Source organism: Gekko japonicus, unplaced genomic scaffold (genome assembly GCF_001447785.1).
Source record: "Gekko japonicus isolate JY-2015 unplaced genomic scaffold, Gekko_japonicus_V1.1 scaffold117, whole genome shotgun sequence".
NCBI lineage: Eukaryota > Metazoa > Chordata > Lepidosauria > Squamata > Gekkonidae > Gekko > Gekko japonicus.
Window position 1 is genome coordinate 1,164,537 of NW_015173676.1, and position 12,482 is coordinate 1,177,018.

The following is a 12,482-nucleotide window of genomic DNA, read 5'->3' on the forward strand; positions in this document are numbered from 1 at the left end:
GGAAATCTGACGGTGGTCAGATGGTACTGAGTGAGTGGGATGAGGATTGTTTTCTCATGTCCTAGTTGTTGGTCTAGGTCTCCTGACTTTGTTTAGTTATGGTCAAGTTGTGTCTTGCCAAATTTCTATTCATTGGCAGTTGTTCTTTGGCTGCATTTGGCAGCTGAAGAAAGATTTGTGCACTGGGAGGACTAGTTCCAGGTATCTATATAGTTGGAGCCCAGCTCTCTAAGCTAGAAGAGGAGTTAACCCTTTCCTTTCATACATTTTGCCCAAGCAGAAAGGGACCTTCCATTTCCCTTGCATTTTGATGCAAGTCAGCCATCAAAAAGAGAAAGGACAGGACAGCTGCACATTTCAAAAATAGGTAATGATGGGGCCAGGCAGTCTGGTGTATGAGTTCAGGCAATATGTTCAGCCTGGTTTCTAGACATGACTCTAGTGTCCATTCTCTCTCCCTAGGTAAGAATAATCACATTCATTCTTTTCCTGCCAAAACTGCTGGGGTGGTGCTGATCAGCTCCAGAATAATTTTCTATATTCCTTTATCTGCAGGTTGTGGTGGTGCTGCAGCAAGTCTTCCAGCTCATCCAGAAAGTACTTAGCAAGTGGCTGAATGATGCACAGGTTGTGGAGGTAATATTTCCCCTAATCAAAAGAAAGAACACCCGGGCATTAGTGCAAGCCACTTTGATCAGGTACAAATGGTAGTGCATGAACTGAATTTGCCACTCTGGTTCCTGGTCTCAGGGTGCCTGCCAACTTCTCTTTGTTTAAAAGAGTACACCTGAGGAAAGATTAATCTCTACATGACAGGAAGACGTCAGAGCCCTGCTGGTATTGCTATGATCTTTGGACCTGGGATTAGTATTTGTGTTAACAGGCTCTAGTGCTAGTAAGGTCCCTGAGACTAGATCTGTTTTTGCTCCTTCCAGGCTCCACAGCCTCATGCTATCTTGCTAAAATAAGCTGTGTGGTTTATGTTGAGCACAGTAGACAGCAACACTCAGTTGAATTGTCCTTTCTTGTCTATTCTGTCAGAGTCTGCCCCCCTAGAGTCAGATTTGACTAGCTTTCAAGCAAGGAAAACCTTTACCTTTACTAGTGAGTTGGGGCAGAACTGTGTCCTGTTCAGATATGAGGGTGAGTGTATGAGGCTGGCAGCAGAAGTCATGAACCAAAGGGTACAGTGGTTGGGATGGGTAAGCTGTTTGTTTCATACATATGTGCACAGGCATGTGTCCACTGGAAGAGGCCAGCTTGATCAAGAAGAATGCTGGGACAGGGAACCTGATACCTTCTCAAGAACTGTTTTTATTGCTACCTGGTTTGGGGAGTAGTGGACCTCCCTACAGCCTTGGTTGCAGGAGAAATATCACACTGCATGTCTGAAATATGAGGACATTTCAGGGATTCCATTAGAATTCTAACTATAAAAATTATTCAAAAACTGTGAGGTTCATGGGAATGTAAGTCACAGGATTTGGGCCCTAATTCTGGTTTATCCTCCCTCAAGATCAGCTGTTTAGTCAGTCCCTCCCTTAACAGAGTCCTCCTGTCTCCACAGTCTGTGTGCTCTATCTTTGAGAAGTCTGTGAAGACCCTGCTGGATGACTTTGCACCCATGGTGCCTCAGCTGTGTGAGATGCTGGGTCAGATGTACAGCACCATTCCTCAAGCATCTGCAATTGATCTCACAAAGCAGGTAATCCAAATTAGAGTTGGAGCTCTTGGAAGATGTCCAACTGAGATCACTCTCGCCCACCTAATGCTCTCGGCTTCCTCTTTTCATTTCATTCAGTACAGGAATTGTTCAAAATGTGTTATTTTCTCCTCTTCCCCCTCACCACCCCCATACACAGAAAACTGAGCAGCAGTCTAGTAGCTTCGTATTTGCTCATTGACTGCATATGCACTCTTGCTGATATGGGTTTAGTCAGCTCCTAGCCTTCTAGTGTAAGTCACTGATGCTCAGACTACGTATCTGGCAGGATGGGGTGTTCTATGCTGTTTATGCTTCATTTTTTCTTACCTTTGTCTCTGCAGCTGGTTCACATCTTTGCCCACGAGCCTGCCCACTTTCCACCAATCAAGGCACTCTTTCTGCTCGTCACATCAGTTACACTATCACTCTTTCAGCAAGGTAGGTATGCTTTGGCACCCTCACTGTGGTAGGGTTGCCACATTGGGAGTAACCTTTACTAGCCTCGCCTGTTTGGATTGCGTGAGGATGCCCCTGAGGTCATGGCAGTGCCCTGTTCAATATCTCTGGCTTCAGTTTCTTTAGCTGGTATGACTAGAAGGCCAGAACTAGAAACACTTGTGGACATGTACAATCTGGCATGCTTCATCCTAGGTAATTGCCTGAGGAGAGTTGTGCTATTGTGTTTATTACTCGTTTATTTGAAATACTGGTGATCCTGTCTTTCCCCTGTCAACAGCAGCTCAAGATGACTTACAAAATCCAATACACATTGGTATTATCCTTCCCACCCCCACCTCAGCTTCTCAAGGCTGGAGGCTTGCCCCTTTCCTGGCAAACTGAGTCAGTTTAGAATCCTGAAGGAAGATGGAATCAGTTGTTTCCTTTGCTTAATGCTTAGCTTCTGGTAGGAAGCTAGAATCATTAGGAAGTGTGTTTCTTCATCTTCCACCTTAACATGTGACTGTATGAAGCTGCCTTATACAGACTATTAGTCCATCTAATTCAGTACTCTCTCTCCAAGATCTCTGGCAGAGTAATGTCTTAGCACCTTCTACCTGGGATCCTTTAATTGGAGATTCCAGGGACTGCATGTGGGATTGTCTGCATGCAAGGCCTGTGCTCTCCCTGTGAGCCACAGCTTCTCCCTACATCCATCCCCACTTCCTTGTGGAGTCACCCATGTTGATCAGTCCAAATAAAGGACTCAGTCCCACTTCTTCCTTGCTCTCATGCTCAAAGGGTTCTTCCTACTATTTTTTTTTTAAGTTCCTGTTGAGACTTTGGGGAACTGCTAGCTCCCAGCGTCATGCTAGCTCCCATTGAGGGGACAAGCTTGGAGTATGTGTACAGTTCCAGTCAAATTCTAATGGCATAGAGTGACAGGATTTCTTCTCCTTTTTCCAGATGCATGGGTGAACTTGAAACTAGAGGGAAAACAACAGTGTCTGGAGTGCTGCCCTATTATAGCCTAGCTTTGGCAGATATAGTTATGGTGTTAGCATAGAGAAAGGGAAGCCTGATCATGCCAATACAAATGCTGCTGGAGTAAGTATGGCTACCAGCAGCACTACTGGCCAACCTTTGTAGGAGGAATTGGCTTCTTTCCAACCAGTCAGGCATTTGGGAATGGGTGAAGGGAAAGTATCAAGTTAGGACTGCCCATAAGGAGCTCCAGTGGCTTTCCAGGAGAGCTGTAAGGCTTTGTGCCCTCTCTGCATCTAGTGGATTTATCATTGCCTCTTTCAGGATCCATGTCTCCAATGCAAATGTGCTAGCTCTCCAGGTGAAACTGATATCCCATTAGCTCTTGCTTTGCCTCTCCTCCCCTGCTAGGGTGCAACAAACTCCCCATTCCTATCCTTGGTGCTTGGCGGGGGACTCTGGGCAACAGGCCCATTCCTTTGCACTTTCTTTCTGTTCTTGGGTTTCCAAGCTCCATGATTTTTGTATGTTTTGTTTCTTTAACTTGCTTCAAGCTGCTCATGTGCCTGCCCTCTTCAACCCCCCATGCACCTTCCCTTCCTGCCCTTACTCCTGTTTTCACTTGTAAATTCTTTCTGTATCACATAACTATATGATGTTGAGTTGCTGTTTGTATGATTTTTCTCTTCAGTTACATCTTTATTATATTTTTAGGGCCCAGGGATCATCCTGATATTGTTGATTCATTTATGCAACTCCTGGCACAGGTGTGTTTTAGTTTCTTATTCATTCACTTTCTGTTCTCTCTCTTTCTCTTTTTTAATTCAATTTAAACCTATTTTAGCTTTCTGTTGACAACGTTTTTTCCTTTTAGTTGAATATCGAGTTTCTCCATCTGTTTCCGTGGAAGTTGAAAACAAAACATTCTCCTTTTCATAGGTCTGAGTTTGCCCCTTCCTTTCCTTGAGGGGCTGTACCAAGTGATGCAAGAAGGCTTGTAGGCTGGATTTGTTTTCAGGCTTTGTGCTGTGACCTGGTGGCACAAGATGGGGCTGCTGCAAAATGGCAAATGAGACTGAGAGCTGGAGCAGGAGCATTCCTGAAATCCTGCTCTCTGAGTGTGTGTGTGTGTGTGTGTGTGTGTGTGTATTGTCAGCCTAAGCTGAATGTGGACAGGTCCACTTTCTCTGGGCATTGGGTGAGAATGACATGGCATTCTTGGGTAACCTGGACTGCACCCAAAGGCCTTGGTGGGCATGTGATCCAGAGTCATCTGATAAAGGAATAAGCAGCAGCAATGAGAGGGCAGGAGAGCCAAAATCTGTGTCCCTGTTTGGCCTTAAACCCTTTTGGACTCTGTTCTCCCACACTGCTGTCAAGACTTCCCAGCTCTCATTCCTTTCAGGTTGTGAACCTTTTGTACAGCCTTGTCTCTAATACTGTAGTAGCATCATTCACATGGCAGTGATGGTGGAGTACGAACTGCACAGTGGCTGGTGGGTACGGAGGAGGAGACGCGGTAGACTTAGATGTGCAGCCCATAGATTGGGAATAAGTAACAATGCTAGGAACTGTGGAGGCAGCGAAGGTGGGAGGGCTCAGCTTTCCTGATTATGGCAAGATGCTGGCAGTGGGGTTGGTTTATTGTACCCGATGCGGTTTCCATATAGTGTGATGTGGAAAGTATCCAAGCACTTAGCTCCCCCTTGTGGCAGTTTAAACATCTAGCAGACGTCATGTGTAATAATATTGCCTCTCTGCCATACCTCTTCTGGAGAGCTCAACTGAAATTTCAGAAAAATTGGAAATGTTGACATTTAACATTAAGATTCTGAAGATGAAATTTAACCAAAAAATTATATCTCAAAACAGGCATTTCATCTTGAAATGCTTATTTTTGTTATCAGGTTTAAGGGGATGTTAGCAGCCAATAGTAGTTAAATGACTAGAATATTCATCTCCCAGGAGAGAGGGGTAGATGTAGGAAAATGAGGAGAAAATGGAATGTTGTGATGGAGGAAAAACAGAGGAAAAATATCCAATCTGACCAAAATGTGTGAGGGGAGGGGGAAAGATGGACTGAGAAGAGAAATCTATTTGGTCAAATATATGCACCCTGCTGAGGGTCCCATTGTAGCTCCAACTCAATAGGGAGATACTTGAGGAGCATAATCTGCTTGCTGCCTACATCCAGTTCTCAAAGTGCTCCCTAAAGACCAGAATTTAGGGTTTAAAGAAGCTGAGGCCTAATCTCCAGCCTACATTGTTCCTGAGGAGAAAGCCTGGCATTGTATCAGGGACAAACTGAAACTTAAATGGATTTCAGTGAGCTTGGAACAATCTTGTCAATACTACTTTTTATAGGATTGTCATCTCACCCACCCCAGCCCTTTTTTCCTTAGGTTGAATAACTTTTTTGTTCCTTTAACTGGGATAATTTATGTGAGAAAGTATCTGGTTCTGGGGTCTGGACTGATGTAGCTGCTGTTGCCTATTAGTGTATTTCATCCCTTGACCAGAATGTATGAAATCTAATGGCCTGCAGAGACTGTGCACTACACCTGGAACCAGTGGCATCATTATTCTCTCCTATGCCTTCATGTTTATGAACCCATTGCTTACTCTCACACCTACGTCTCACAGCCAAGTTGTGAAGGAAATGGGTCCACCCAAGTGTCACACTGATACCAAACAAAAACATTCATGTAATATACTGGAAGAAATTTGCCAACATATTCACAGAAGAAACTTTTTGGAAGTGGATCTTCTTCAGCTATCTTATGTTGTGAATATTTTTTTTAATTCCTATTTTCAAACCCTGCTTGCTGAAATTAATAATAAACGTTCTGGCTACACATACAATTAATGAAAAGCATATGTTTAACATGTATTTCAAATGTCTGACATGGTCTTGTTCAGTACAGGATATATTTGATTGTTCCACCTGGAAGAACTCAGATCTTCTCCAATAGACATTTGGAGTCTAAGATCATTGCTTTTGTAAAACCTTGTTAGTGCCAGCAATCCATGGAGACTGGTTTTTACCAGCACAGTACCATTTTAAACATAATCTACTGTGAGAGAGATGCTTCCTCAGCAGCACTACTTGCATAGTGACATGCCAGCTCTCTCTTCCTGGCTTACCCAGGGTGTGATATTCCAGTTGCCTGTGATATTCATTCTAAAGTTCTTTGTGTCACTTCTTGGGGTAGCAAACAATTTGCAAGACAGGAGTTTTTCCCCAGACAAATGGATTTTGTCCCAGCTTACCTCACAAAGAGAACAACTTTTTCCAAAATGCTTCTAATAAGGGATCAGATTCCTCAAGGACCAGAGAGGGTAGGAAAGTTTGTGAAGAATTAGAGACACATGGAACCATTATTTTCATGCTTGATTTTTTCCATTCAGATGCCCATATCTTGGAGGTAACACTTCAGCCCTGAATTTTCACAAATTTTATAGTAAAGTGAAAATTCTAGAACTCGTCAAACAATTTTCATGCTGCCATCCATAACTGAGCAGGGAAATTCAAGTGTTCTTTTAGCATGGCAAAAAGTTGCTGATGTGCCTTATCTCAATCATCTAACAATTGATCCTGTTATCCATTCCCCTGGGAGAAAGTAAAGAGGCATGTAAAGCATCAGACCCATATGTTCAATGTAATTCAACCCTAGTCACTTCAGCTGGACTCCCTTGCTCTGTGCTAGTCATGTGGAACGGCCCACACTAACATATTGGTATTGCATACTGTCAAAGGGCCCTGAAATAAAAATATGATGTAACTATGGGGTCTAGTCTAGACATAACACAGGCACTGGGATAAAAGTAGCTGCTTACTTAGTAATTTCATATTTTATGTATATATATATATATCCCCCTCCCTCCTTTTGGCAGACCCACAATAAAAACAATGTATAGTACAACCAGTTCTAAAATATTCAATGAAAGTAGTCTTGGCTTGCTAAACAGAGAGGCTTGAGGCATATGCCCAACTGCTACTAATGGAGCCTGATGGGAACAAAGCCTAGAAATTTTGAAAGGACTGGTGCTACCAATGGGAGAGCAGTTCTCTTTGTGACCACCACCCTTTTTGCTCAGATGGCTGGTAGCTCTTGGATGGTCTAAACACGTGGGGGAATTAGTGGCTTAAGAGTCAGGATATGTCTCTGGCAACCAAGATCGAGTTAATTTATGCCACAGTATTCCTGACTCTAGTTCCAGCTCCTGCCAACCTAGCAGTTCGAAAGCAAGAAATTGCAAGTAGATAAATAGGTACCACTTCGGTGGGAAGGTAACAGCGTTCCATGTGCCTTGGTGTTTAGTCATGCCGGCCACATGACCACGGAAACGTCTTCGGACAGCGCTGGCTCTTCGGGTTTGAAACAGAGATGAGCACCGCAACCCTAGAGTCGGATTCGACTGGCTTTCGAGCAAGGGAACCTTTACCTTTACCTTTATTCCCTATTACTTGGGTGTGAAAGTTGGACATTATAGAAAGCTGACAGGAAGAAAGTAGATTCCTTTGAAATGTGGTGTTGGAGGAGAGTTTTAGAGATATTGTGGACTGTCAAAGAGACAAATAGGAGGGTTCTAGACCAAATCAAGCCTGAACTCTCCCTGGAAGCTAAATGACTAAACAGAGGCTTTTGTGCTTTGGCCACATCATGAGAAGATAAGAGTCACTGGAAAAGACAATAATGCTAGGAAAAGTTGAAGGCAGCAGGAAAAGAAGAAGACCAAACATGAGATGGATTGATTCCATCAAGGGAGCCATAGCTCTCAGTTTGCAACACCTGAGGATGGCTGTTAACGATGGGACATTTTGGAGGACATTAATTCACAAGGTTGCCATAAGTTGGAAGTGACTTGATGGTACTTGACAGACAACATAGGGCAAAGAAATTATTGAGAGGTGTTCTTGTCCCAAGCTCTTTCTGGTTCTGGGTTCTAGATCAAATATTGAAGATGGTCTGGTTTGAGAAAGCACAATTTGACAGGCCACCCAAAGTTTATGATCAGCAGAGAGTTATTGAATCTCATGTGCCCTTCTCTGGTAGTCACTTGGATCGCTATTAAATATAAAGACTTTGGAAGACTTGGGCTAACCGATTTAATATTTGTTGCTTGATTATCTTGTACAGTAGGAGGTCCCTGTCCAGGATAACTTCAGGTTGCTGCATTAAATGATCTCACACACTCTACAAATTCTGCCCCAGGCAAATCACTTTATACTTGCACAAAGATAGTTGAGTTCAATTGAAATATTTTTTTCACATCCATCACTTAGTAGCAAACATAAAGAGCTGAGATACCAGGTCAAACACAAGGGCCAGTTTGCTAGAATGAGATTATTGGGCAAGTAACTAAATTGCTTGTTCAGTAAAGTAAACAAAGTTGTAGCATGTGAAAATATTTGTTCATTTTCTCTCACACACTCTAGATATATTTACAATGTATCCTGCTGCCTGCCCAATCAGGGCAACCAAGGTGGCTAACAAAACAAGCATAATAAAAATACATCAGAAAACCAATATATACATCCTTTCATGATTTTCCTTACAGTTTCCTTTCTTTGTTCCCCAAGCTATAGTTCTAAAATAATCAAGTTCTTCTGGTTTCTAAAAGTTGTCCAGTAATGCTTATGCTATCATAAAATCAAATAACTCTGTACTGCCAGTATGTCAAAGGGAAAGTAGAATGAAAAAAGGGGATTATAATTCCTTTAATTATATTTTATTGAGCCAACAGTAATTGCTTAAAAGGTCAATACTGAGCAACTGAGGACTTCTTCCTCTGGCAAAGATGTTAAGAAAATATGGATGCATGGGTGCTTACAAATCATAGCTTTGGTGTACTGACATAGAGCTGCTTTGAGATGAAGGCAGATCATGAGTATGACAAAGGAATAATTTTTGAATTATAAATATATTTTGCATCAGTATTGAGTTTCCTTTGACTTAGCTAATGGCCGGTCTGCAGTACAGCTTCAGAAAAGATCTATCATCTCCCAGAAACAGATCTCCCAGAAACTAGTTTCTGAATGCTTCAGTTGCACTACTCTGAATAGAGGATTTCCCCCCCAGTAAGGTATTTAATGGGTTATAGAAAGGTGCAGGAACAAACATCTCATTTAATCTTCTACTTGGCCTTGTTACTTTTTGCCTCTTGTGCCATGCAATATTAAACCTCTGTATCAGCAAAACATGTTTTCCACTTAATCTGCTGTGATATTTTAAAGAAATGTAAAAAGGTGCACATGCAGGGTGACAGAAAAAGCAAAATGTTCTATAGTGAGGTGGTAAAAGAAAATACCATTAAGGAAAACTGTGAAAATACTTTTCAATACTTGGTGGCAGTTTTAAAAGTAGACTTTGAGATGGAAAAACATAATGATCCGCCAGGCAAACATTGAGCACAGGTAAACTTTCAAGTTCAGCACTGCTTTACTAATGCATGATGGAGAGGATGAGGGCAGTATTGACAATTAGTACAGGGAAAGTTGGAACTAGGTGGACAAAAGATATTGCAATGTCTGTTTGCAGCTGTGAATAACATCAGTCCGGGCCAGTTGACTGCTACAGTGGGCAAATGGTTTGTCATCTATGGTGATGGTGCGTCAGTGAAAGAACACATATTACACATGGTTCAGTGGAGGAAGGTTCTTCTTGACCACTGGGATAACTGTTTTATGGGAATACCATGACAGAACATGCCCCTTTCAAGGAATGGGAGCATAGTTGTAGCTGCTGTCCATGGTGCTGAAACAAATGAAACAAATGTCTTGTCTATACTTGCTGTCTGTGGTGCTGAAATAAACTAATTTCCAGAGTGGCATCTAGTCATGCAGGCCACATGACCACGGAAATGTCTTTGGACAGTGCTGGCTCTTCAGCTTGGAAACGGAGATGAGCACCACAACCCTAGAGTCAGATTCAACTAGCTTTCGAGCAAGGGAAACCTTTACCTAGCTGTGTTAGTCTATTGTAGCAAAATTAAAAAGAGGTCTGGGGGTACCTTTAAAAACTAACAGCATTTATTCCAGCATGAGCTTCAACCCTGTAGCCAGGAAATTTTCTGGCAGGGGGATTTGGGGGGGGGTCGTGCCCCACGATGTGTTGATGTCACTAGTAATATCACCACGAGTGATTCTCCTCCAAGGAGAGCTGAAGATAAGGCAGTCAGGTGGCTCACTGCTCTGCTGCTTGACTGGCTCCTCGGTTCTCCAAGCAGGTACAGATGAAGTGAGGTGCCGGGGTGAGCCTCTAATGGCCCGTTGCAGTGCCACACTGCACCTGTGTGCCAGCCAGTAAGTTGGATCTCTGAGAACTCTCAGAGAGCTGGCTGGCTGGCAGGCACTGGGGACTTGCTGGCTAGCTGGCACTGGGGCTCCCCTTAGTTGATAGGGGGTGCAGCCCCTAAAACCTCACTACTGGCTACAGCCCTGATGAGCTTTCATGAGTCAGAGCTAACTTCTTCAGAAGCATATTACTCCAATTTTGGTCCATCTACACTGGCTCCCATCTTGTTTCTGATCCCAATTCAAGGTGCCGCTGCTGACCTTTAAAGTGCTATATGGTTTGGGACCACCATACCTTAAGGACTACCTGCCATACAAACCTACCTGACCACTTATGTCACCTTCTGAGGCCCTGTGTTGGGTGCCCCTTCCTTCTAAGGTTAGACACATAAAAACCCAAGAGAGGGCCTTCTCAGTTGTGACACCAAAACTGTAGAACTCCCATAACAGAGAAATTTGTTTGCCTCCTATCACTGTCTTCTCCTGGCAAGTGAAGACTTTTTTATTTGTCTTATGTTGCCTCAGTGATCCCTCCTTCCTACCCTATGTCTTAATTGCTGGATCTGTGTTTTTTATATATGAATTTTACACTTTATAGTTTTATAATGTTCTGCTTTTAATTGTTATCATCCTTGGTGGCCCTGATTGGGCAGAAAAGTGGAATATAAATTCTGTATGTAAATAATAGATACTGGAAGAAAATCATTTTGCAGGCTTATGTAAGAAAAAATAGAAAAGGGAAGGGGGAAAGGATGAGCTGGAGTCAGAAAGAGGTTTGGTGTGAATGTCATAAATTTTTCAGTTGTGATTCTCTGTATAAGGAACTGAAATGAACTAAATTGTTACACAAAATGGAAGATGAGAGATGCCAGAGGTTCCAGCCTCTCTTCTTTCATGTGGTGTAGGTAAATAAAAGTATAATAAAGTAGGATAAACAACAACTAATCAAGGAAAAAGCAACCTGAGATATAAGAAAATTGACTGTATAATACAACATATTAAGGGATATCAAATTAAATGTTTCTAAAAAGTTAGTCCTGTTGAGCTGTTAAAACTCATTGAGTAAGAAAAATCAAGTCTTTATTTAAATCAGGATTAGTGTTTAATTCTAATTCATCACCTTTACCCTCTATCTTCCCTTTGAAGTTCTGTGGAGGTTGGGTTTTTTTGGGGTGGTGGTGGTAGAAAAGTTACTTTCTGACCTGCAACAGTATCTCCAGGAAGATTAAAATGTTCACCCAGCTATTTGTTATGTCAAATTTGTGTTAGCTGATTCTCTCATATAGGGACCTGTTAGCCTAATTGCTTTATTATTATTATTATTATTAGTAGTAGTAGTAGTAGTAGTAGTAGTAGTAGTAGTATTAGTATTATTAGTATTGGTATTAGTAGCATTAGTATTGGTATTAGTAGCATTAGTATTGGTATTAGTAGTATTAGTAGTATTAGTATTGGTATTAGTAGCATTAGTAGTATTGCTAGTAGTATTAGTATTAGTATTGCTAGTATTACTACTAGTATTAGTATTATTAGTGGTATTAGTAGTATTGGTATTAGTAGTGGTATTAGTAGTATTAGTATTAGTAGTAGTGGTAGTAGTATTAGTATTACATTTTTGCCTGGAAGCCATGGCGACCTCTGGTGACTCCTACTGGGGCGTGGAGGACATTCAGAGAAGTGGCTTGATAGCCTGCCTCTGCCTTCCCAGCCCCGGTATTCCTTGGAGGTCTCCCATCCAAGTACTTTATTTATTTATTATTTCTATTTGTATCCCGCCTTGCCTGGCACGCTGGCTCAAGGCGGCTAGCAGAGTTAAAATAACGTCAACAATACAGAGTTAAAACGATTACAATACCAAGTTAAAACAGCAACAGTTTACAAGTAAAACCGACAGATAGTGGCGATAATCCAAATCACACCAAATGATAGGAGTAGTATCCAGCGAGGTCTCAGGCCAGAAGATGTTCTCGATTTCAGGCCAGAAGATGTTCCAGGGCACATTCATCAGTGGTGGCTTGGCTCCTAATCAAAAGCCTGGTGGAAGACCTCCGTTTTATA

At 42.2% G+C, this 12,482-nt stretch overlaps 1 protein-coding gene across 2 annotated transcripts in view; it reads left to right on the forward strand.

Moving 5' to 3' along the window:
• IPO13 (importin 13) overlaps positions 1-12,482 on the forward strand; it is an 89,639-nt gene that overhangs the window by 69,582 nt on the left and 7,575 nt on the right. For both annotated transcript variants that reach the window (XM_015422962.1, XM_015422963.1), the window contains exons 12-15: positions 556-636; positions 1,568-1,705; positions 2,047-2,143; positions 3,842-3,894. In XM_015422962.1, coding sequence (XP_015278448.1) covers positions 556-636; positions 1,568-1,705; positions 2,047-2,143; positions 3,842-3,894 — 369 coding nt within the window. The remainder of the gene's footprint in view (positions 1-555; positions 637-1,567; positions 1,706-2,046; positions 2,144-3,841; positions 3,895-12,482) is intronic.